The 26,314-nt window shown below is 34.5% G+C and overlaps 3 protein-coding genes and 3 pseudogenes across 10 annotated transcripts; 3 read left to right on the top strand and 3 right to left on the bottom strand.

The window, feature by feature from the left end:
• Window positions 1-8,255: 8,255 nt before the first annotated feature.
• Window positions 8,256-9,166, top strand: LOC144558495 (uncharacterized). The gene is made up of 2 exons (XM_078307333.1): window positions 8,256-8,587; window positions 8,864-9,166. Exons 1-2 carry the CDS (start codon window positions 8,368-8,370, stop codon window positions 9,091-9,093), a joined length of 450 nt encoding a protein of 149 aa, XP_078163459.1. The 5' UTR covers window positions 8,256-8,367; the 3' UTR covers window positions 9,094-9,166.
• A 148-nt stretch (window positions 9,167-9,314) lies between these two features.
• On the top strand, window positions 9,315-10,393 carry LOC144558494 (thylakoid lumenal protein (Mog1/PsbP/DUF1795-like photosystem II reaction center PsbP family protein)). Its single transcript, XM_078307332.1, has one exon. It carries the CDS (start codon window positions 9,472-9,474, stop codon window positions 10,213-10,215), a length of 744 nt encoding a protein of 247 aa, XP_078163458.1. The 5' UTR covers window positions 9,315-9,471; the 3' UTR covers window positions 10,216-10,393.
• A 529-nt stretch (window positions 10,394-10,922) lies between these two features.
• LOC144558496 (arabinogalactan protein 23 pseudogene) lies at window positions 10,923-11,304 on the top strand (annotated as a pseudogene).
• Window positions 11,305-15,865: 4,561 nt separating this feature from the next.
• Window positions 15,866-16,706, bottom strand: LOC144558249 (arabinogalactan protein 23 pseudogene; annotated as a pseudogene). Its single transcript, XR_013512876.1, has one exon. The product of XR_013512876.1 is annotated as an arabinogalactan protein 23 pseudogene (transcript).
• A 2,220-nt stretch (window positions 16,707-18,926) lies between these two features.
• Window positions 18,927-26,013, bottom strand: LOC144558248 (Nucleotide-diphospho-sugar transferases superfamily protein). 7 transcript variants are annotated; one of them, XM_078307049.1, is made up of 4 exons: window positions 24,830-26,013; window positions 24,332-24,457; window positions 21,702-21,999; window positions 21,038-21,604 (listed from the first exon to the last, which is right to left on the bottom strand). In XM_078307049.1, exon 1 carries the CDS (start codon window positions 25,853-25,855, stop codon window positions 24,836-24,838), a length of 1,020 nt encoding a protein of 339 aa, XP_078163175.1. In that variant the 5' UTR covers window positions 25,856-26,013; the 3' UTR covers window positions 21,038-21,604; window positions 21,702-21,999; window positions 24,332-24,457; window positions 24,830-24,835. The 7 variants fall into 7 exon arrangements, with proteins under 7 accessions (XP_078163179.1, XP_078163180.1, XP_078163175.1 ...); XM_078307050.1 differs by having other exon boundaries at window positions 21,702-21,978; XM_078307052.1 differs by having other exon boundaries at window positions 21,702-21,867.
• LOC144558665 (arabinogalactan protein 23 pseudogene) lies at window positions 19,620-20,142 on the bottom strand (annotated as a pseudogene).
• Window positions 26,014-26,314: the final 301 nt, after the last annotated feature.

Genomic DNA, 26,314 nt, shown 5'->3' with positions numbered 1-26,314 from the left:
TCGAGAAATATTCAAATACTAATTATTCATTTTGATTACTCTTTTTATAGTATTCGTTTGTAAAATTATTATCGTTCGTTTCAATTGAAAGCTGATTTTGATTATTATTATAATTATAAAATGTTTAAATATGTATATTGACTTCATTTACCTTATAAAATTAATTGCTCTTTATCTATTATAATATGTAATACCATGAAGTATAAACTATTAAATAATGTTACTTTTTAGATTTTTTTCATTCTTATTTGCGTAATTGATAAAAAGTATAGAATTAGATTAGTTGTCATTTAGTTGTTACATAAATTCTCTAATATTGATTATGTTGATAATTAGTAGAAATATAGAATATAAAGTTTGAAAAGGAAAAATCGCTATGTGTGATAGCTTCCGCTATAGCTACGCTATTCGCAATAGCTTTTTTTTTGGTCTCCCCGCTATGCCGCTATAATCGCTATTTATAACCTTGGTTAATGCAGAGGATACGCATTCATATAATCTCTGCGAGGGTGTTCGGCAAGGGTCACCAGCTTAAAATTTAAGCTACACTAAGGAGAGGGTGTTCGGTAATAAAGTTGAAGAATCACTTTCTTAAGAATACCTTAAACTTGAAAAAGTGCTTAAGCCATGTAGAATCAAAGCTTAAAATCTTGGGCAAGCTTAAAAAGTAGGACAAAAGGAGCACTAAAAAAGTAGTTTTAAGCTTTATAAAGGAACACTTGTTCAGTAAGCTTAAGACTCCTTAGAGTGCTAAGGAGGCTTAATCTAGTCCTGCCGAACACTCACTGCATGAGACACCTTCAGAATTAAGACAAATCGCTACAGAGAAGGAATTAATTGACAAATTCTGAGCATGAAACTTTACCACAAGCTATACCATCAAATCCAAACATGCGTGCACCTTCCCAATTACAGGGATGTAAAACGTAACTTTTGCATAAATCTTTCAAGTTTTACTCTCTCGAGGATATATATATTCGCCCTTGGATCTTTCTTGGAGATCTACCTATATATCTATCTATGTTTACAAGAAGCATATCAACTTTTTGCGTGCCCAAATAGGTTAGAAGGATTGACACATGGATGACCGACACAGGAAGAAAGAGGCTAAGGAAGCTCATTGATAGATGGAACTTATTACTTATACATACATAACATGAGATGTTCTAATCAAATGATAAGACTCTCTGCAACCTAGAGAGAGAAAAAGTGTGACATATTGATATCGAGTACCTGCATCATGGACCTCTACAATAATATTGCAATCCAAAACCAGCAATCCTATTTATTTTTGCAAATTTTGCACTAACAACTAACAAGTGGTCTCTTTTCAAAAAAGTAAACATTTCATTAAATTTATTGATCTCACAAATATTGGAAGTTATGAAATTAATATTCAAGTAATATTTTATGAGTCAATTTTTTTTTGAGAGTTGGCAACTGCCATCTCACATTTTCTTTGGTAAAAAAAAGATTTACAAATTCTATTCTTAAATATGTATTTTACAATGAGTCAAAAGTTATAATAGTTTTATATGTATTTGTCTCTGTATTATTTAATTATATTCTTTTTTAACATACATTCATATGTAGGACGACTGGACGAGTATCCTTTCGGTATTGGACAGAGAGGCCCGCTATTTTATGGCTTCAGATTATCTCAAAGATGCCTATTCGGATGGTGAAGGGGCAATATTATTTGTGCTTTGATATTCGTGCAAAGTTAAAAGAACAGCTTGTATTCATTAATTGTAAAAGATTTCCTTTTACGTCACCTGGAAGGATACTGATATATTCTTCATATATATGTATGCATACATCCATACATACATATGTCCATCCTTATGTCCGTCTGTAATATATATACATACATAACACATGCCATGGACTCGCTAACACAATCATATACATATGTGATCACCTAATTTATTTTATAAAGAAAAAAAAAATAACAATTTTTTTTTTTCAAATCATTTGTTCTTGAAAAGGACTTGATAATTAGAACATTGAAGCTAATGATGTAGATAGCAACCATAGCTACTGTTTAGTTGTACTTCAACGCGGAGTATTGATACTTTGATAGATATGTTGCCAACCTAAAATGCACAATTTAGTAATTATTAATTTAATCCGAGAATATTTAGCGTCATAATCAACAATTACTGAATATTTTAAAAGCTAATCCAATTTTACTTTTTATAACCGAGCGTTTTACTTTTTTCATTGTTTTTATAATGATGACTATTTTTACTTTGAAGTTTATTTTATTATAAAAAAAACTATTAAAGTTGACATCATTTCTTTGTTTTTTAGATCTAAATTTTTATTAGGTAAAAGTTTATAATGCCCATGCATGCATTATAAATTGATAGTAGCCAGCCCCGTCAAATATAAATCCGCCAGTTGTTATATAAAAATTTTTCCTACTATGATATCATTATCCATTATATAACTTATAAAATTAATGAGTTCAACGAATAGGGGGGGGGGGGGGGCCTGGATCTAAGGATTCTACGGGGAAAACATTTCAGGAGAGCATGGCAGTTGTAGGCATAGGCTATAAATGAGGTAGGGGTGCATTATTACTTGCTTTGGATGTATTAGTTTGTTGTGTCAGCAGAAGTTAACCAGTGAAACATTGCACGGAGAGGTGTTGGGGTTGGGTCTCCGTAGAGAGAATAGGGTTTCGGAAAAGACATCTCAAGGCACAATTCCATCATAGATCATAGATGGAGTATGGAAAAGCACTGTTGATAGATAGAGGGAGGTGGGGTGGTCAGTGGTGTTAAGAAGTGGTGTATAGCAGACAACTCAACAACGTGACTTGGACTCCACACTAACTAGCTCAGCTCAGCATATGTTCTTTTCTTTTCTTTTTCTATTTTCTACAATAAAATTTACTTCTCCAGATTTGTAAAGCTTATGTTATAAGGTGCTAGCTCATATATACAATAATAGTTCAGTTGTTACGTCCTCTTCCAGGAATGGAGAGAAAGAAAGTCGAAGGCATGTCACATTATTATGGTCATTTTATAATTGAGTAGGTTTAAATATCTCCCGTCTTTTGTGTCTTAATTGTATTTAATTCTGTTTTTAAAGTTGAAACAATCAATTCAAACGGCTCAATATAATATTTATTTTGAAATGTACCTAGTTATCATTTTTTTTATAACTTTTACTATTTTTTAGATAGGTAAAAAATCATTGCTTTTCAGAAGATTCTGGATCATCATAAAAAAAAAATAGTAATTTTGTATCTATCTAAAAAATAGTATTTTTTTTTCAAAAAATACAAATTTTTTCTAAGCACATTTTATCATAAGATTATGTTGAGTGGTTCTAATCGGCTGTTTGAATTTTAAAACAAAAATAAAAATGTGAGGCATGGGACATTTGAACCGGATACTTCCTAAGTTTCTTTTTAAATTTTATAAACGTTAGTATTTTGCGACTTCTCATAAAAGAAAATATTACATTAATTTATTCAATCCTCCTTCAATTTGAATTTTCTGATTGCTTACTTTTGCAAGCTTATATATATAATAACTCCTATATACACACATACACACACACCTTAAAATATGAAAATTGACTACCGTAAAAGTACGGACTATGCTCTTAGATCAATCATGTCCAACCACAAGAACACGTTAAAATAATTATTTTGGTCGAAAAGGTCAAAAGGTGTCGGCTGTTTTTGTTCTTGTGCCTAAATACCTCGGCAACATATCTTTGCAAGTTCTTCATTCTGAGAATTAGCTTTCGGGTTAATAACAAAAGCAATGTTGTTTTGAGTGGGGTTGTAAGTTTGAAATTCATATGAATTTTTTTTTTAATAGTTTTGAAAAAAAATGGATAATTTGGCTCAACTTAATTAACTAAAAAAAGATAGACTATCATACTTTGAGAAGTAAATATAGTATTTTACATCTCACTCATATCTCCATTTTTAAAATACAAACAATCGATAACATCTCAGTATGATCTTTATATTGATATGTACTTGGAGATCAAATTTTTTTACTTTTTGGAAAAAAATTATTATTTTTTTAGAATTTTAGAAAAGCACAGCTTTTTATTAAATAAAATAATAATAAAAAATTTAAATCGATTTTCAAAGAAAAAATAGTAAAACAAATTTAAAAAAAATATATAAAATTTAGTCTCCAAGCACATTTCAATATAAAGATTGTATAGAGAAAAGTTTAGATCAACTTTTAAATTTTAAAAATAGAGATATGAGTCAGAGGTAAAATACTCTCTTTACTTCCTAAAGCATTGTGGCGTGATAGTATCACTAAAAAAAATCTTCATTTCTAACATCTAGACTATGTTAATATTAATTGACTTGCGATTTAAATCTGCATAAAGTTTTTTTTATTTCAAAACATATGGACAATAAGCATATGAGGATTTAATCCAAGTTTCTTTCTAAAAAAATTATATATTAAAATTCAATTATTTTGAAAATAATACAATCTTTATAAAGGCATTCATCAATTTTTGAACACAAATATCATTTTTGAAGGGAAAAAATTATATAAAATGCAGGGTTCTAAATAGCGCGTTATCGCGTTTTCGGACCGTAAAAGCTATGGTGCTATCAGCGCTATAGCGGCGCTATTTGGGAATAGTGCTGTTTTTTCAGCCAGCACGCTATGACGTGATAAACGCTATTTAAACCTTTTATAAAATGAAAAATAACACGATCCCATGATAATTTACATTGAGGAACACAAAAAATTGACATTACTTAGGATTTATTGATCTCCTTGGATATATTAAACATGGAATTTTTCAAATAAATAGAAAAGTATTAAAATACAGAAATCATCCGATCGATATATATAAGAGGGGAAAAAAATCAGAATTGGAAAATATAAAAACCAAATGACATGGGATTATTTCACTTTTTAATAAACCTATAAAGTATAAACGTTCCATGATGTTTGACCAGTGTCCCATTGTTGTAATAAGAAAATATTGACAGCATCAACTTAATTTAATAGATTTTATTAGTTCTGCTTTAAAAAGACAAGTATCTTTTCAGTAAATCTAATCTCAAAATATGAAACCTAGCACCATCGATCTGTGACAGACTTTTGTGCATGTGAAATCTCAAAATAAAATTGCATCGAGGGAAAATTTAATTAGTAGTACTGTCCAAAGAACAAAAACCATATTGTAGCCGACAGACTAACATTTGAAATTAATTACACATTGACTTTTTACCATAAAGGTTCCTTAATTTAAGAGAAATTTTAATTTGTCGACTATATATATCTGCGTGTTTCCCAATCGGCCAACACGATAATATGTTGCTGGGTCTTACGGTTGTATAGTTCATAATTAAACAACTCTATTATAATATTATTTCAAGGTAGATTATAGAATTTAATTTTTTTTTTAAATCTCAGTCGATTAACAAGTGCATTGATCGGATTTAGTTTGTTGATATTTAAATGTGATTCATTGCAGTCATGCCAATCGATCAGAATTTCACGACACCGCTAATAACTTTTATAACTCAAATTTTCTAGACAATCCGATTTAATGAATATTGTTGACAGAAAAAAAAATCAGTAACTATTAATATTAATGTTTTTTTCTATTAAAAATAATTTAATCTTTAAAATACAAAAACTGACTGTAATAAATCACGTGCTTAGTAAAATATAGAGAAAACATTTTTTATTTAATAATATTATTAATATAATCCAACATAACACACCCGTGCAAGTGACGATTATAATTAACAATATTCATACCACAACATGATGAATGTATTAATATATAAGCAAATTAGTTAATTAATATTATTTTTTTGTCATAAGAAAACCATAGATTGCTTATAAACTCAATTCAAAGTTTCAAACCGATAGTAATAAACAATCCCTCAACTACCCCATTTAAAAAAAAAGATTAATTTATCATTGTATACACTATGGATGCCGACATTTCTTGAAACTGAGAAACTTAAAGAATGAGGAATTTGCTTTATAATTACGTCGTTATATACTTATATGGCTCAATATGCGGCTGTATATAAATTAATGAAAAAAAAAAATTGAAGTATCATAATATATAAGACTTGTGTCATCTCTCATTTCTCCGAGGATGCTAGGCATATCAAGTGTCAACTCCGCAATGTGGATGCGATGAGATGTGATGTTTCCAAAGTGTATATATATCTTATTATTATAGTATATCCTGGTACGTGGGGCCCACACCCCGAAAAGGAAGGTTGGATAAAATATATATACTGTCGGGTGGATCTATTAATACTATTATCTATACCCACTAATGTCATGCTGTATATCTTCGTATAGTTGGGGGAAAAAGGTTACATTTGTTAGATTTATGTTTTTAAGAAAAAAATCATAATAATTTTAACTTTTTATAATAGCTTATATATGTAAAATTATGAACAATATCTCATGATAAAGTTAAATTTTAAGTAATATGGAAGTGGGGTCCGTCCGATGGGAATCGAATCAACACCAGATCCAAATTGGTCTGATGTCCGCTCGGGACAATCGGATTCGCTTTATAATTCATGCACATTGTTTAAATAATTGTGTAGATCAAGTGCACACAAATCGTGAAGCGAATTAGACTGTTCCATATAAATATCAAACTAATTTGAATCTGATGCCTATCAAATACATCTCGCTTCCATATATTATATATGGTATATCAGGATCGAAAGCCAGAATTTTTTTTATATATTAGTAGATACACCAATTACCAATGTATTACTAAATCACTTATAATTTAAGTTATCAATTTTGTAAGACATAAATACTTGTTTTCTGTAATCACCATACACTATTTTTAATCCGAGTAAAGATCTATGAGTGCAAATTACACTTTCTTTATAGCAGGGTTCTAAATAGCGTGCTATAGCGCCGCTATAGCGTTTTCGGACCATAAAAGCTATGGCGCTATCGGCGCTATTCCACGCTATAGCGGCGCTATTTGGGAATAACGCTGCTTTTTCAGCCGGCACGCTATGACACGATAAACGCTATTTAAACCTTTGCTTTATAGTCATAAAATATTTTAATAAATTAAAAAAATAGTCATAAATACTTTAATAAATTCAGATGTATTGCACATGCCAATAATTGAAAAAAAAACAAAAAAAAGCAGGAGCATGACAAGCAGACATAATCAGTGTTGTAAATAACAGTATGCAGTCATCGCACAGACATAATACCGTCAAGTGATTAATCAGAATAATCGGTCACAATCGGAAATAACGATCGATTAATTAAAAAAATTCATAACTATTTGGTCACCGCCAAAGACTAATCGGGCAATTATTGGCCTAAACGGACTTTTTTTTACAACACTGGACATAATTACGACGGCTTGCTCTCATAAGCACTGCAACAGAAAATCTTAACACAACAGAAGGAGCAGAGCTGCAGAGGACATAAAGAATTGAAAGCCCCTCTTGAACGGTTGGTGAAGAGATTAAAATCCCAATGTCAAATTAAAAATTCACACCTTTCTCACCAAAAGTGATGGGTTTGATTTAAGAGTGCACAGGCGTTCTTGCTTGATTCAGCTTAATACGTACGAAGAGAAAACGAGAAATAAAAGCGACAATCCACTCGTGGGGGAATGGAAATGGGGGGTGCAATTTGGAAGTAAAATTTTAAAATAGCAGCAGATCAGATGTGAGAAACAGACAGAGACGAATTAAGCGTTTGTACAGAGAGAATATACGGGATGTATTGTCCTGTTCACGCCACACCGCGCTCAGACACCTCTGTCTCCTCTTCACCAGATCACGAGGCCTTTTTATTATTCCCCAAGCTTAGCTCCATTTTCATAATAATCTAACCGAGCATTTCTGTCGCGGATTCATTATATTTATATATTATAAGATCTGTTTCGGAGAGAGCGATCCACTCATCGATAACATTTAATTATTCTTATTGGCGGTTTTAGCACATATGTCAAAATTTTGTATTTTATGTGCACGCAAGTTTTTATTTTTTATTTTTTTTATCTGAAATAGAGATTTAAATTTTCAAATCTCCAAGAATTAGTTTTCAATAATTTAACTCAAATTAACAAATTCAATTGAAATAAATAATATATGTATTTGTAAAAGATTTACCAAGTAAATTAAAAGCAGTTTGGTGATGATGATGACTATTTTGTAAATTACCGTTTCTTCGGGCACCAAAAAGAGAGAAAAAAAAAACATGAACAGAAGCCCAGTAGATATCCTGCCAGCCCAATTAGAAAGTAGCCATTGTCATTTCTTCCGCCTCTCCCAAATAAAAAAAAAAACCAATTATTAAAAAGGGAAAAAAATAAAGACGAATAAAAATCGGAAGCAAAGAAGTCGTAATGGCGCTTTTGTTCCCAGGCTTTTCCCAAATCAAGATAGCAAACCCAACTTCCAAAACCTTATTGAAGGCATCCTCAAACGGTAACATAATACCTAGCTCACACCAACACCAACCATTAAAGGAGATAAAGGTGCACAAGAGATGCCTCCGATGCGGGACACTGTACCAAGATAAGAACAACTCTCCCACCGCTTGTTCCTTCCATGGCCACATCACTGGTAATGGATAACCATCAATATTTTTACAATTTTTCACTTTTATTGGGCCTTGAGCTTACCAGGCACATGGCCCATATTTTATTCAAGCCTTTTGGGGTTAATTATGTTATAATAGGTTATGGTCTTTTACTTTAGATTTAGGCCTAAGGCTCGTGCAATATATGGGCCATTTTCTTAGCGGTTCAATACTTCACCCCTAGCATCCTTGTATTTGTGCTAACATGAATGTTTAGCAAAGTTTGTGAAGTTGATCATGATATCTCATTTTGGTTTAAGGGGAGAGAGGGCTATATGCATTGGCACCACCACATCAAGGGATAGATGGGGAGTGGAGTGACAAGAGCGGAGTGATAGTTTACAAGTGGAATGAGAAAGACAACCGACCTAACACCGGCAGCTCAAATTGGAAGAGGAGATGGAGTTGCTGTGCTGAGTATGACGAGAATGCCCCACCATGCCGGCGTGGGTGGCACGTGTCCTATGATGACGGCCACACACTGTATTAAAGTCCTATTTCAAATAATTGTAAAGGACATGTAATTTTGAAACTAATAATATATATGTTCAGTCTTCTATTTTTACTTTGTTCAACATTTTGTCACATATAATAAATAGGCTTTGATAGTGTGAACATAGGAATAAAAATTGTAAGATACTTCTCATGTAGTCTCAGTTGTACAATTTGTCACTAAATCCTCATATGATTTGCAAAGCATTATTTATGAAAAAAGATCCTTATTTGTGTATGGATAAGGTCACTGTACTAGTCACTACCTGCAAGCCACCTCATATTGGTTGCTCTCCTCACAGCCACAAATCCACAAACCAAAATCCAAATTGGCCCAAATCTCCTCCAAAACGCAGTGAATCAAACTACCACCACCATGGCTAACTTCCTCTCTCCGGCTCCCCTGCTATCAATCCCCACCACCTCAACACCAAAAATTCAATTCAAAACCCAAGTCACTTGCCAATTTAATTCAAATGCCAAATCATCATTTACAAACACCACCTCTCTTCTAACAGCTGCCGCCGCCTCCCTTCTTCTCATATCGACAACCCCAGCAATCCCTGCCGCCATCGCTGTTGACCAGTCAAACCTCCATATCTACTATGGTACCGCTGCCAGTGCAGCCAATTATGGCGGCTATGGTGGCAACTCCAGCAAGAAGACCTCAGCTGAGTATGTCTACCTCGTTCCCGACTCTTGGAAAGAACGTCTTGTCTCGAAAGTCGAAAAAGGAACGAACGGCACTGACAGTGAATTCTTCAACCCGAAAAAGCGTACCGAGCGTGAATACTTAACATTCCTCTCAGGTTTCCGGTCCCTTGCACCACTTGATGCAGTGTTGAACAATCTTGCATTGTCAGATGTGGGCCTACAGGATCAGATTGCTAGTGCTGATGGTGTTAAGTCTACTGAGAGAAAGGATGACAACGGTCAAGTGTACTACGAGTATGAGATCCAAGGGGCTGGTTCACATAGCTTGATTTCGGTAACTTGTGCAAAAAATAAACTGTACTCGCATTTCGTCATGGCGCCTAACCCTGACTGGAACCGTGACGAGGCCACACTCCGGCAATTGCACGAGTCTTTTAGGACTGTTGATGGAGCTGCTGAAGGCTAGCGCTCCACTTAGAAAATATGTTTGATTGTTTATTAAGCGGCCTAATTTTCTATAATTTTGATAGGCCGTTAATAATGTGAATTCTAAGAGTAAAGAGTAATTCTGAATCGGACTGTATGATGATTGTATAGATCGAGAGGAACATATTTAAAGATCTAAATTTTGTTGGAATTTTTAATTTATTCTTCAGCAATTACAGGAAATTAATATTTAATTTTTTACTTTTGAATTTTTGAATTTTTTTTTATGAAATTATAGTATATTTGATATTTTTATTCTTCAAGGGTTAGAGAGGAAAATATGATACTAATTTTTTTCCAATCATATATCTATGCGAAAGTCAACATTGAAATCTATAACCATTTTTTTTTCAGATAAAAAAATCTGTAACCATTTTTAGCTTTTATTAGCATATAGCTAACTAGGCATAACACCTGTCATCATAATATTATTATTTTTTCCTTTACCGAACAGTTTGATTAGCATTCTCCACCCTGGATCCAGTCATGCCATGACCAACAATAATAATTGGCCCCCACTACAATTTTACATGCAAGGAGCAAATAACAACTGTCAACCCAAATTAAGAAAAAAAAAAAGAACTTTTCTAATTATGTGTAACACCATTCATCCAACCAATAACATGAACCAGTCAATCAAACCTTTCCAAAGGGTCACCAAGAAACCTATATAAACCCCCGAGCTCTGTTTCTATTCCTCAAACAAGGCAAAGAAGCACTCATTAGCACAAAAGCATCTCTCTCTCATCTCCAACTTGTCCCAAATCCATTTTTTCATTCGCAATGGAGATGAAGAAGATCGCCTGTGCTGTCCTTGTTGTTGCTGCATCCGCCACCATGGCTTTTGCTGCCGATGCTCCTGCCCCTGCTCCTAAGAGCGACTCCTTTGCCATCGCACCAGCTGTTGGTGCCGCTCTCGGTGCCTCCGTACTGTCATTCTTCGCATACTACATGCATTGAGTTTCATTCTGTTAGGGAGAAGGAGATTTAATGAGCTTATCTGTTTACTTTTTTTTTATATTGATATGTAATTTCTTTTCAGCATATCTGTTTACTTTGTATTGCATTCCAGTGTTAAATGTGTTGTTGAGAGCCACATTCTGAATCTGGCTTTACCATATCTGTTTATCATATTTTTCATGCGTAACTAATTTTATTTTCTCAAATGGGTGTTAAATGTGCACACTTCTTGTTGTATTAATTTACTAGTATCGTACCCCTGTGTTGTAACGGAGACATAACTATGTTAATATTGATTTTGCGTTGCGTGAAACAAAAATAATTGTGTACAGTTATTTTTGTTAATATGAGAAGTTAGATACTCAAAATATTGCTCAACGTTTGACCTGTTTGTATGATAAACAGCAAATTAGTAACAGAGAAAATTAATTCGAATTTTGGAAGGTTCAAAACTTGTAAATGGATGCAACCAGTTCACAACACAACTGAGTTCGGGCCATCATTTATGTCGCATTCCTTTACCGAATAACTAATTGATTAAATATTCATGCGTCATTAAAAGAAGAAGAAATAAATTTCACCACCTAGAAAAAACCCCATGGTTCACTTAACCTAGACCAATGAAGTGCCCCTTGGTTAGAACTGTACATAGCCCCTAGTAAAACATACGAATTTCACAGGCAAAGGAGTTATAGCAATGCTAATCAATTAATAAAGAAATCTAATATATGTTTTCTACAAGTTTTACCAGAATATCAGCTGACATGATCTGAGCCTACTAAAAGTTATAAATTAACGGAGTTTTATAAGCTGGATAAAATATAAAATATCTATAAGCGGGGACAATGGAAGTTAGATAATCAACCTGAAATATGAGATAGTTAGATACATCTTTTTACCATTTCAAAAAAGAATGATAGTATGTCGTAAGCAATGAGAACAATAATATCTTTTTTAGCTCCTCCAAATCCAACTTTACCGTGAAAACAAAAACAAAAAAACTCAAACTGTCTTAAAAATATTGATTTCAAATCCAGCTATTGATCTCATGCACTACAATGATCTTGAAGCACCTTACAATCCCCTAACAAAGTATTGTCCATCAAAAATAAATTTATTTCCCCGACCAAAAGCTCCAAAGTGGTACCAGATTCAAAGCAAACCTCCCAGCCATTGAGAGTCAAAACCCAGAAAATGGCAATTTTACCCTCGTCCTTGATCCCTTTATTCTTCCAGAAACCTGAACCAGGATCTGCTATTGTCTATTTTTATTGTATATTATAGAAGATTTTTCTGCTTTGTAAATTTCGAACCCATGACCTTCTACATGAGAGCCATGTGCCTTTGCCACTGGACCGAAAGCAAGTTCTTCTGCTATTGCCTTCTTACAACGCACATTTCTTTATTTACCCTTCCCCAATATAACACGCCAGATTTCAACGTCCGCACAACCCTAAGATGTCGTCTTCCACGCCCATTTGCAAATATTTTTTTTGGAAACGGAAAGAAAGAAAGAAAGGAAGGATCAGGAAAATCAAAGAAAATATTGAAGGAGATAATAAAAATAAGTAAGACATCAATAACTTTCCCATTACAGCACCGCTGATTTAAGTCTATTTAATTTTAATTGTAACCAAAATATGTGCAGTACATGTGGTGAGTACGTGTCTAAATAAATTTATAATTCTACACGTAAAAAGACAAAAAAAAAATGCATTGAATAAAAAAAAGCATATTATTTGATTGGATGGTTGATATTAATCATAATTGCATCTTTTAATAACAACCGTTGACGGATCAGGACATCTACGTACTTATTATAAGAATGGAGATATGTAACTTCTATACCCATTCTGAATCTGTTAACTTCTATTATATTTATGTGTAATTTCTTTTGTTTGATCCAACGTTACCATCCGATCAGCACCTTTTCTAATTTAGTCCATCTGATCGGTCTAATTTCTATCCAATTTGTTGTCATCACGTAGTAGTGCGAAATCAATGCATGTGCACCTTGCATTCGTCTAATCTCAGGTATCATGGATGATACTGTATCATGACAGTACCAGAAAACCAGGCTCCACCATGCAGCCAAATGATAATTCGTGCAGTATTGTGACAATATGTCAGAGGTCATCCAATAGATTATAAAAATTGGATGGCTCAGATTAAGTAATAAATAATTGGAGCGGTTATTCTACAAATCAATCTGATCTTGATCGGAAAGTTCGAAGATCTCAATGGTATACATTTGCCATTAAAGGTAGGCTTTTCCTCTCCACCCGCTTATCCAATTTTTCATAAAAAAACTAAATTAGACTGATTCAAGTAAAAAGTACAAATTCAACCAATGTTTTTCTCATCTTTTTTTTTTTTCTTTTTTTAGCAAACTAGCTCTCACAATATGAGCATAACCATGTAAAATATGTAGAAAAAAGAAACGCAGCTGCATAATAGGACAGGTTTATTTAATCATTTTCTTACAGACAGACGGACAAACAAACAAATAGATATAAAAATGGACAGATATAATCTGCAAATTACTACTAATATCAAAAATATATTTAAATAACGTAAAGAGATTGGAAAAAAATTAAAGTGCAAATGTTATGCATTTTTTCCAATGTAAATTACGTAAAGAAATTGAATAAATAAATTACAAGTAAAGTAGTGCAAATGTTATCCATTTTTTCCAATGTATTTTTTCTTAAATCTACAGTGAAATATACCTTCCAAACTTGGCAGTAACTTTTTGGTAAATTACATCAACGATCATCAAAATACCAAAACTTTATCACAAATAGGTAGATAAAACCCAATTTCAAGCACCATTTGCTCTTCTATTTCAGGTGTTTGACCTGTAACTCATAAAGTTAACTGCAAACCAGTTTTTCTGTTAATGAAATTTATGCTGCTGGATTTAACAACAGCATGATGAAATTCTAACTCGTTTAAGTCTCCAATAAAGGAGGCTGAAGTGAATATCCACTAAGACAACAAATAACCACCAAAATAATGTTATGTGCTATAATGGCAAATGTATATCATGTATATTGTAGATCTTGGAACTTTCCGATCAAGATCAGATTGATTTGTAGGATAAATAACCGCTCCAATCATTTATTACTTAATCTGAGCCATCCAATCTTTATAATCTATTGGATGAACCCTGACATTTTGTCACAATACTGCACGAATCATCATTTGGCTGCAGGGTGGGGCCTGGTTTTCTGGTACTGTCATGAAACAGTATCATCCATGATACTTGAGATTAGACTAAAGCGAGGTGCACATTGCTTTTGCACTGCTACGTGATGACAGGAATTTTGTTTTTCTTTTTCTTTTTTTGAAAAATTGGCACAAGCTAGCAATATAGAACAGTAAAATAAAGGGAAAATTGATTATTTGCCATTCTAAAACCTTCAAATTTGAAAAATGTCATCTTGAAATTTGAAATTGTAATAGTGCCACTCTAAACTTCATTAACTTCAAATTTTGCCACTCCAAATAATTAATGACTAAAATATCCTCCCTTCTTCTCCTCTTTTTCTTCTCCTACCTTCTCCTCTTCTCTTGCCATGGCGAAAGGCCTATTCGATCTTCTTAGCTGGAATCTGAGGTTTGTAGAGAAAGAAGGGTTTGAGACTGAAATAAGAGAGTAAACATTGGTAGATTTCTTTCTAGATGTGATGCATTGCACTTCTCGTGCTTGATTCTTTGGATTGCTTTTATCTTTTTGTTCTGTGACAAATTAACTAGCAATTTAGTGGAAATACACTATTTTTTCTTTTGATTTCATCCCTTTTATCTTCAATTACAGTTCTAAATTTAGCGATTTTAGCTTATCTTAATCAAATTCGTTTCTTTTGTGAAGCCTTGATCATTTATGAGTTCATAGAAAAGCGATATATAAACAATGCAGGTACACTGGTACAGCGGTACTTCAATTAATTCAACCTTTCAGAAGTAATTAATGCATAGCATAGCCAGCGGAGTCATACAATTGATGAATTCATTAAAACCGTGGCGTAAACTTTTGTCTGCTATCAGCCTATAATTCATTAATAAAAAGTTGAAAAATAAATAGAAAATCATTAAATTAAGGGAACCGAATCGTCTGCCCCCCTAGGGGCAGAAAATTTCTGTCCCCAGAATCGCTGTAGAGTAGGCCCCCATTTAATCCTAAATCCAAAATTATTTTAACCCTAAACCCTTTAACAGTAACCGGGTCCAACTCGCAGTGAGTATGGGGGCAGGAAATCTGATTCCTAAATTAAGTGAGCTATACTTTTCATTTTCTCATTATTAGTTTCCTCCAAATTATGCATTTACCAACCAGTAACAGTGGGGTTGTAAATTTCTAACAACTACTGATGTAACACTCTTATATTTTTTATCAGTCGTCACTCGTCAGTACTAATTGCGCCATGGCAGGAGAAGAAGATCGAATAGGCCTTTCGCCATGGTAGGAGAAGAAGAGGGTATTTTAGTCATTAATTATTTGAAGTGACAAAATTATAAATTAATTAAGTTTAGAGTGACATTATTATAATTTTAAATTTTGAAATGATATTTTTCAAATTTGAAGGTTTTGGAGTGACAAACAACCAATTTTCCCTAAAATAGCTGACCTTTATTACACCATGATTATAAATTATGGCAGGAAGTTATTGGATTAAAATTAGACCGATCATACTAATTTCACCCCCTATTGGAAATGGTGCTAATTGGACGGTTACATTGGATCAAACAAAAGGAATTACATATAAATATAATAGAAATTAACAGATTCAGAATGTGTAAAGAAGTTGCATATAGATACAACAACAGGCATGCACCTATTTGAGAAAATAAAATTAGTTGACGCGTGAAAATAAATGGTAGTAGTAAAGCCAGATTCAGTATGTGACTCTCAACAACACATTTAAAACTGGAATACAATACAAAATAAACATAGGCTGAAAAGAAATTACATATATCAATATAATAAAATGTAAACAGATATGCTCATTAAATCTCCTTCTCCCTAACACAAAGAAACTCAATGCATATAGTATGCGAAGAATGACAGTACAGAGGCACCAACTGCAGCACCAATAGCTGGTGTCATGGCGAAGGAGTCGCTCGTACTAGGACCAGGGGCAGGACCATCGGCAGCAAATGCCATGGTGGCAGATGCAGCAGCAACAAGGACAGCACAGGCGATCTTCTTCATCTCCATTGCGAATGAAAAAATGGATTTGGGACAAGTTGGAGATGAGAGAGATGCTTTTGTGCTAATGAGTGCTTCTTTGCCTTGTTTGAGGAATAGAGACAGAGCTCAGGGGTTTATATAGGTTTCTTGGTGAACCATTGGAGCGGTTTGATTGACTGGTTCAAGTTATTGGTTGGATGAATGGTGTTACGAATAATTAGGGATGTTTTTCTTTTCTTTCTTAATTTGGGTTGACAGTTGTTATGTGCTTGCATGTAAAATTGTAGTGGGGGCCAATTATTCTTATTGGTGTTAAACAAAATCCTTTCATTCGACTTATCAAACTGGATTTTTTTTTTTTAATATTTTGGTTCATAAATTTGTGTAAAAATACTTATATTTGTTTTTGAACTTTTTTTTCCACAAAATTGTTCCATGATTTTCCATAAAATAAGATTGGTCTTTGAACTTCCCTAAAAATAATCAAATTAATCATTTTGAAAGTTAGTCCTTTAAGAAGGATTATGGTGGACTAACTTAATCATTTGGAGAAGAATTTCAATACCACTTATAATCTTTCTTCTTCTTTTTTTCAATTTGGTTGACTGATTTAGAGCCAATAAAAGTTTCAATGACAACTTTATTCTATTTTCAGAAAGTTTCAATGCCAACTTTAGTTTGGACTAAATGTTCGGTTTTTTCGGTTTAATTGTTCGGTTCGGTTTCTTTTTTAAAACTGAATTATAACTTCAGTTCAGTTTGATTTGAAATTTTCAAAACTGAAATAACCAAACAGACCGAACTTTTATATATTATGAATTTGGTCAGGACCGCCCCAGTTTATTTCTTAATCAATTGCTTTAAATACTTCAGTTTATTTCTTAATATCCCAGTTTATTTCTTAATACTCTGGTTTATTTCTTAATATACTTCGGTTTATTATAAATAAAATGTTTTAAATAAAAAATTAATATATTTCGGTTTGAACCAAACAAACCGAAATAAACTTTGGTTCGGTTCAGTTCGGTTCTATTTTTGAAACCAAATTATAACTTTGGTTTGCCTGGTTCGGTTCGGTTTCAATCGAACCGAACCGATGAACACCTGAGGAGATGAATTTTAGTGGGTTTAATTAGTCAATTGGTTTTAAAACTGATAAATCAAATCCCTTTAAGGAATGCTTCGTTTATCAAATCGGAGAGTGATTGATGGAATCGGAAGGTAGATGTGCCCATGGAACCCAGAACTGGTCCGATGGGCATTGGAACTACTCTCTTTAGGGGTGGATCTATATTTATCCGTATAGGTGTTAAGTCATTCCTATAATTTTAGAATTTTAGTTATATATATTAAAATTTAATTGAATTGAATTTTTTTTAACTTTTTATATGGCCTAGTCGTCCTCATAAAATATCATATGTCCACTTGTGGCTTAGTGATTGGAGTATATTTTGTGGATGTGGAGAGTTTGGATTCAATTCCTACCAATAATATACTGTGCATTTTAAGTTTTAACACCTCCTATCATGATTTTCTAGGTCCGTCCCTGACGCCCCTGCCCCATTAAATTAGGACTAACAGCCCACTCTGATATCTTAAAAGGTCAATAGGCCTAAACAATCTGATGTCACCATTATTTTCCATGGAGATGAGGAAGGTTGTCATTGTTGTCCTCACTATTGCTACCTCGACTACCATGGCACTTGCTGGTGATACCCCTGCACCGGCTCATACAAATGGCTTCTTTGCAGAGGCGGATGCAGAATTTTTGTCAGAGGTGGCAGAAATTGAATTAAAATAGCTCATCGGATTCAAATTTATTAGCTAATTGGGTACTACATAAAAAAACAATCAACATAAGCAAAAACAACATGATTGACAGTATGCAAATATAAGGATGTAGTTTTGGATTTTGTACAGTATCCAAAAGATTTAGGTGTTGGATTTTGAACTGTACTGATCATGCTAGGTTTAGAGCCAATACAAAACCAGAGTACATCATGCATCAGTTGGTGCCAAATCAATTGATTTAAATCCAAAAATAAATGTCGAGCCAATTGAATTACTTACCAGTATGCACTCATTTCGAGTCAGAGAGGGCTTTGAGAATTTTTGTTTTTTTTTATTTTATTTTGGAGAGCGACGACTCATAGAGGCTGAGAGAGCGACGAGTGAGAGCTTAGACACGTTTTTAATTTATTCAGTGACGCAGCGCCTTTTATTCAGTCCAAAAATTCAGGCCCGTTTTATAAAATATTCAGGTCCATTCTATACTGGGTCCGGAGATTTCAATTTTGGGCACAGGAAGGAGCAGATTGATTTCCAGGGTAGGCAATAAGCTACTGGTCTTATTTTTTTGAACTAAATTTCAAAATCCAGGGGAGACAGACCCCCGGGCCACCATGGCTCCGTCCCTGCTCCTTTGTGACAACACCCGCTCTAGGAGCTGCTCTTGGGACTTCAGCTCTTTCATTCTTTCCCTACTACCTTCATTAAGCCTTATATGAAGATAGAAGGAATGAAATTATGAATTCTGTGAGACAGAACAATATTATGAGCTATCTGCATAATCTATTCCAATGAGTTGAAATGAAATTTTGTTAGATTTTCTCGGGATAAGAGAGAAATAAAACAGAAAACTGGAAATGGGTAAGATCTTTACGACTCCTCTGCAGGCAATTCAAGCTGCTATTTGTTTATTGGCTCATATCCTTCGTACATCGCTGCCCTTGAATCAAAACAGAATTATTCAAAACATCATCTAGAATTTAACAACATCCATATGCCATTCTTTCCCTGGCTCACATTATCAGGATCTGATGACTGAGATTGCAACTCATCAGGCTAGAAGTTTGAGACAAGGACAGCTCTCAGGGTATTAAATCACAAGGGAGGAAAATGCTGGTTAAAAGGTGAATATCAATATAATAACAGCTCCAATTATTTATTACTTAATCTGAACCATCCAATTTTTATAATCTATTGGATAACCCCTGCAATATTGTCACAATACTGCACAAATCATCATTTGGCTGCAGGGTGGAGCCTGGTTTTCTGGTACTGTCATGAAACAGTATCATCCATGATACTTGAGATTAGACGAATGCGAGGCACACATTGCTTTCGCACTGCTACGTGATGGCAGGAAGTTATTGGATTGAAATTAGACAGATCAGATGGACTAATTTCACCCCTTATTTGAAATGGTGCTGATTGGACGGTTACTTTGGATCAAACAAAAGAAATTACATATAAATATAATAGAAATTAACAGATTCAGAATGTGTAAAGAAGTTGCATATAAATACAACAGCAGGCATGTACACATTTGAGAAAAGAAAAATTAGTTGACACATGAAAAGTATGGTACTAGTAAAGCCAGATTCAGAATGTGGTTCTCAACAACACATTTAACACTGGAATACAATACAAAGTAAACAGATATGCTGAAAAGAAATTACATATCAATATAATAAAAAGTAAACATATATGCTCATTAAATCTCCTTCTCCCTAACCCAACAAAACTCAATGCAAATAGTATGCGATGAATGACAGTACGGAGGCACCGACAGCAGCACCAACAGCTGGTGTCATGGCAAAGGAGTCGCTCGTACTAGGACCTGGGGCCGGAGCATCGGCAGCAAACGCCATGGTGGCAGATGCAGCAGCAACAAGGACAGCACAGGCGATCTTCTTCATCTCCATTACGAATGAAAAAATGGATTTGGGACAAGTTGGAGATGAGAGAGAGACGCTTGCTAATGAGTTCTTCTTTGCCTTGTTTGAGGAATAAAGACACAGCACAGCGGTTTATATAGGTTCTTGGTGACCCTTTGGAGAGGTTTGATTGACTGGTTCAAATTATTGGTTGGATGAATGGTGTTACACATAATTAGGAATGTTTTTCTTTTCTTTCTTAATTTGGGTTGACATGTTATGTGTTTGCATGTAAAATTGTAGTGGGGGCCAATTACTCTTTTGGTGTTAAACAGGATTCTACTTATCAAACTGGAAAAAAAAAATTAAAATATTTTGGTCCTTAAATTTGTATAATAAAACTTAAATTTGTTTATGAACTGTTGTTTACATCAAATTATTCCGTGATTTTCCATAAAATAAGATTAGTTTTTTAACTTCCCAAAAAAAAAAATAAATCAAATTTGGTCATTTTGAAAAGTTGGATGAATTGTTTGGAGCGAATAAAAGTTTCAATGCCAACTTCATTCTATTTCCCAAGTGGTAGCACCACCGTATCCTTTACTTTTCAAGGACTAAATCAAAAAAAAATTCAGATACAATTTCTTTTCTAAGTTCGCATACGAAAATCTAGACTTTTCCAATTATAAATGCTAGATCAAGTCAGATTTGATGATCTGGTTGTATTTTTTATTCAGATTTGATTTGATTTGTTTGAGGATCTCTGTTTGTACAGATACAAGAATTACACCTCGGCATTGTGTGCTTTTAGCATTTTTTTTTACTGTACCAGGGTTCATATCAGAGCGGGCTGGTCGGATTTCATTATGTTTAATTAGGGCCGTCAGTCGGTTGTTAATCATTATTTAACCCAGTAAAGACAATCATCTATTCGATTCTATTATTAATAAATAAAATAAACCACCACCAGCTACATGTGTGAAAAAGGATTAAAAAAAGAAAAAGATGAAATTACAAAACATACAAGCAATGTTCTAATAAACCATACAAACACATTCCTCCTCATTACTTGCAAACGAACTTCTGGGAAATTGCTGCCCCACAAATTCCGATTCAACACAGCAAGAGTTCTGTATTTTTCCAACAAACAGAATGAACGGAACAAAACTCCTTAGAAAAACACCTGATTTTAGTAAACAAATTAGACATCAGTGACAATCAACCAGATCGTCTGTAAATCTTTCCCCCTCCTTCCAGAGCTCCTTTGTACTAGCTACTAGACCATTAAATCACGACTAACAGCCCACTCTGGTATCTTAAATGGTCAATAGTCCGAAACAGTCTGATTTCATCCATCATTTTCCATGGAGATGAGGAAGGTTGCCATTGTTTTCGCTCACTATTGCTGCCTCGAATCACCATGGCACTTGCTGGTGATGTTCCTGCACCCGCTCCAGCTCATACAAATGGCTCCTTTGTGACAACACCTGCTCTAGGAGCTGCTCTTTGGACTTCAGCTCTTTCCTTCTTTCCCTACTACCTTCATTAAGCCTTATCTGGAAATAGAAGGAATGCAATTATGAATTGTGTGAGACGGAACTATATTATGAGCTGTCTGCATAACAGATCATCAGAAAGAAGTCTTTTTGTTACCTTTATAATCTATTCCAATGAGTTTAAATGAAATTTTGTTAGATTTTCTCCGGATCAGAGAGAAAGAAATCAGAAAACTGGAATTGGTAAAGATCTTTAGAACTCCTATGCAGGCAATTCAACCTGCCATTTGTTTATTGTCTCATGCCCTTCGTACATCGCTGCCCTTGAATCAAAACAGAATTCTTCAAAACATCATCTAGACTATAACAACAGCCATGTGCCATTCTTTCCCTGGTTCACATTATGCTCTTGCCATCCTATCAGGATCTGATGGCTGAGATTGCAAATTATCAGGCTAGAAGGTTGAGACAAGGAAAGCTCTCAGGTATTAAATCATAAGGGAGGAAAATACTGGTTAAAAGGGATCCGAATAGGAACTATTTATGTTGTTTGGATTATGTCAGGCAAGATAAGTTCAAATATTCTTTCAACAAGAGTTGATATCCTTTTTGCTTAGATTTTGGAAATTCTAGATGCCCAAAAGGTCACTAGTCATCTATATTGAAAATTGCGATGCAGGTTAACAAGGGATGTATTGGTTGAGAGAGCTTTACTTGGAGTTTCCAAATGTACAATTTATCTGTAGCAGTTTGTTTTGCCAAAGATGTTTAGCTGTCCACCTAAGTACTGACGTTAGACAATGAAGCAACTACCTGACATTTCAACAAGGGCATGGCACCGACATAGGTGACATTGCAGTAAAGCCCTTAATACAATTCAGTATAAAGTAAAATAACTTTATTAGCACACACATGCTCTGTGAGTCGTTAATTCTTTCACAATTGGTTGGTTAATGTGAATATATTATGAGAATTTCACTACAAAATCAAGAAAAAAAATCTAGGGGAAACATTTTATTTTATTACTGTCCTTTAATAGAATTTGGGGGCTCATTGCAAACCAATAACCCTGTAAACAAGCAGACATTTCACGAGCTAACCCAATTGATGTCAGCTCAAGACATAGATTTGGGTTTCGCAATCTGAGAATACAAATGTTATATGCCATTCACATATTGGAGGAGGCCGTCCAAATTAGAATTTAACTTTCAGAAAAGGCAATTACGACAAATATTAGCACGTGTAAAAAATCATGCAATATTATTTCAAAGAGCTTGCCCTCGGCTTTCAAATATGGAACAATAGATCCAGGTGGTTTTCGATCATAATATGTTCCAATAAAGAAGGCTGATAAAATAATTACCAATTAACACTAATCTCGGTGACTAATAAATTATTTTTGTGCAATTTATATTTGTTCACTGCTTTAGGAACCAACTGATGTTATAGTCATGTCCTACACTTGTTTGTTTCGTATGTTCAATCTTTGGTTAGAAACACCCATTGCAATACAATATGTGTTTCTTAATTCTTATAACATATGCATTTTTCTTAAAACTTTTGTTGCACAGTTTGTAAACAAAGATGTTTATGACTACTAGATCCCACAAGATACCAACAACAACAATAACAACAACTAAGCCTTTAGTCCCAAACAAGTTGGGGTAGGCTAGAAATAAAACCCAATCACAATCATAAAATCAAGATAAGTAATGTAATTTGCACAGCTTTCAACCCTGGATGAGCCGCATCAACAAAATTGTAGAGTTTCATATTTAGTAATTTATTATTGAGTGAGGCTATGGAACTCTGCATAACGTGGATTGGTCCGTACTACGGATCAATATTTTTGTTTTCAAAATCCTAACGGTCAATCCGAACCGTTCAACATGGTCTCGATATCAATATGTACTCGTAAACTAAATTTTATTTTTTTAGAATTTTTTTACTATTTTTTTAGATGGGTAGAAAATCAATGTTTTTGGATGCTTCAGAATTTTCAGATCAAGTGATTTTCTACCCATCTAAAAAAATAGTAAAAAATTTATAAAAAATGTAAAATTAGTTTATAAGTACATATTCATATGGAGACCATGTTGAACGGTAGGACTTTCAAACTGAAGATTTGAGTCCATAGCGTGGACCAAAATGCGCTATGCATTGTACCATAGCCTCACTCCGGAGAGAGCATAACCGAAGGATCTTCAATGAGGCATCCAAACCAGTGCCAATCTTAGTTAACAATGCGGCCGAAGAAATTCATTTCTGGTTGCATGAGGGAGACAATAGCCGGCATTATAGAGTATTTCGGTGTATATAGTCAATATTTGTGTAAATAAACTTTTTTATTATCAATATATTTGTTAATGGCTCTGCCGTTAACCCTCAAAAAAAACAATACTAGTGAAACAAACTTCACTGTTAAATTAGAAGGAATCGTCGATTAAATTAAACTTCAATTAAATTTCATCTCAAGGATTCGGCTGTGTAAATATTGATTTTCTGATTCAGTTGAGCTATCATTTAGCAGTAAATTAATTTTGAAGCTCATTTAATTGACAATTTATCTCCTTCCAAGTTATCATTAACAGGAAGTATTCCCTAATCCTAGCAAAGAAGAAAGAACAATGCTTCCTATATCCTAAGAGGCAAACCATAACACTAAGCAAGACTTTACAGCCCCTTTGACCCTTCTACTTCCTCCAAACGAACAAGATATATCAAGACAACTCTACCCTTCATCGCCTACAAATCTCAGAAAAATGCAATGAAAAAGTTTGCCTTTACCTTTCTTGTTGCATCTGGCCTATGCTTGCAATGGACCTGCTGTTACAACCACCTCAAGCTCCTTTGCAATGCCACCAAGCTTTTGGTCTGGTCATGGGTGTCTGTCTCTATTCTCTCCTTATTCAACTATAATATGCACAGATGTTGTTATTATTATTAACTATTACGACACAATTCAGGGTTTTTCGCATTACCTGGTTATGTCAAGAAAATGATGTATGAATTTCTATTGTTCAATGCAATGGAAACTGGAGGCACTTTATTCTAATTGTCAAATTAAAAAAAATATATATATTGCTAGAACTTAAATTATATCTCTGTATTGTTTATTTGTATCATTTAAGTAATCTGGTTCGAGAAATGAGACTAAATTATTTCATTACAGCCAAAAATTTATGAAAACCCGATGTTACATACCACCATGGGGCTGCATAATTAATCCAATTACAATGTTTTATGTATCTTGTGTAGATAGTAATTTAGAGGAACACTTCTTACCCGTTATCACTCTTCATGATCACACGATACAATTTTTCCACCTTTTTGGCACAAAGCCTGTTCCCTTACTCCCTGCGTCATTTTTCCATAACTAAATCTCAGTGGCATTTTACCAAGCAACTTGTGAAACTCTCTTATACATTCACCTCTCTTCCTCCAATGCATCTCACCTCTAGAACTCAACCCCACTTTCTTCACCTCGATGCCCTCCAACTCCCGTGAATCATCACTTAGAGCAACTTCACTTACATTACCACCAATTCTATTCCTTGGATCACCCCAATCCCTGACCCCACCAGCATCCACAAATACTGGCAAGGTCCCTCCCTCCATTGCCACCACAAAATTCATCAATATGTCCTCACAATTCCTCTCCTTGTCTACAAGTAATCGCGCTTTTGCATAGTTCTCTGAGCAACTGTACTTCCAAAGGTAATCTCTATCCAGTATCAAGAACTTAGTAAGAAGGATAGAGAACCGATCAGGATGGACAGTGTAAATCCAATCTCTGCGGGATATATCCAGATCATGGGATCTTGGGAAAAATCCTATTAGTGAAGTAGGGCTCGCTTGCCAAAGAGACAAGGCAAAGGAGAGGGATCGGTGCGGCACGGACACGTCATCGTCGGAGATGGCGACAGCACGAGTTTGGATGGGGGGAAGGGGGAAGAAACGGAGGTTGAGAGAGGAGGAGGGAAGGGGAACAAGAGAGATGGAAGGAAGGGAAAGGGGGAGAGAGGAGTAGAGAAGGGAGAGAGGGGTGGAGGGGTTGGACCAAACGACAAAGATGGAATGAACGGAGGGGTGAGTGGAGAGGGATATGATGATGCGACGGAGGAGAGGGAGTCGGCGCGGTGAGTGACCGGAGATGACGATGGTGAGCCGGTCTGGTATCAGGGTTAAAGGGTCGGGTTGGGAGGAATCGGAACAGGAAAAGGTGAGATTAGGGAGAGGAGTCGAGGAGGCAGAGGTGCAGAGGTGGAGTGAGAAAATGAAGCCGAGTAAGAGGAGTGAGAGTTGGTGCATAGCGTCGCCAGAACCAGCTCTCAGTAGTCTGAACTCTGAAGGGGATCGGAAGGGAAGGAGGAGAGGATTGAGTGGCTGGAGTTATGTTTGACTTTTCTATTATGCATAGCGGCCAAACCGCCTGGAACTTTGACTTTACTTTTCGTTGAAAACCAACGAATCGGAGAGATCTCGGAGTTGGTCTCCTCTAATTATACATATTTCACTCAAGAAAATAGGCAGTCTGCCTTTTTTATTTGATTGTATTCCGGAAATAAATCTGCTACGATTCCTTAGGAACCTGCTTTTTCAAATCCAACCACTCGTTTATTTAGAGATTCGTGCATAAAAATAAACTGTTTTTGAGATTCGTTCATTCTAAAATATTGATGGTTAGATTTGAAAAAGGAGATCCTACAATTCTGGTTGGAATCGTAGCAGATTTATTTCCATTGTATTCCTATCCGAAAAGAAACTTAA

This window comes from Carex rostrata, chromosome 8 (assembly GCF_964058835.1).
Source record: "Carex rostrata chromosome 8, lpCarRost1.2, whole genome shotgun sequence".
NCBI lineage: Eukaryota > Viridiplantae > Streptophyta > Magnoliopsida > Poales > Cyperaceae > Carex > Carex rostrata.
The sequence above is the reverse complement of the archived record's forward strand: the minus strand, read 5'-3'. Positions and strand labels throughout refer to the sequence as shown.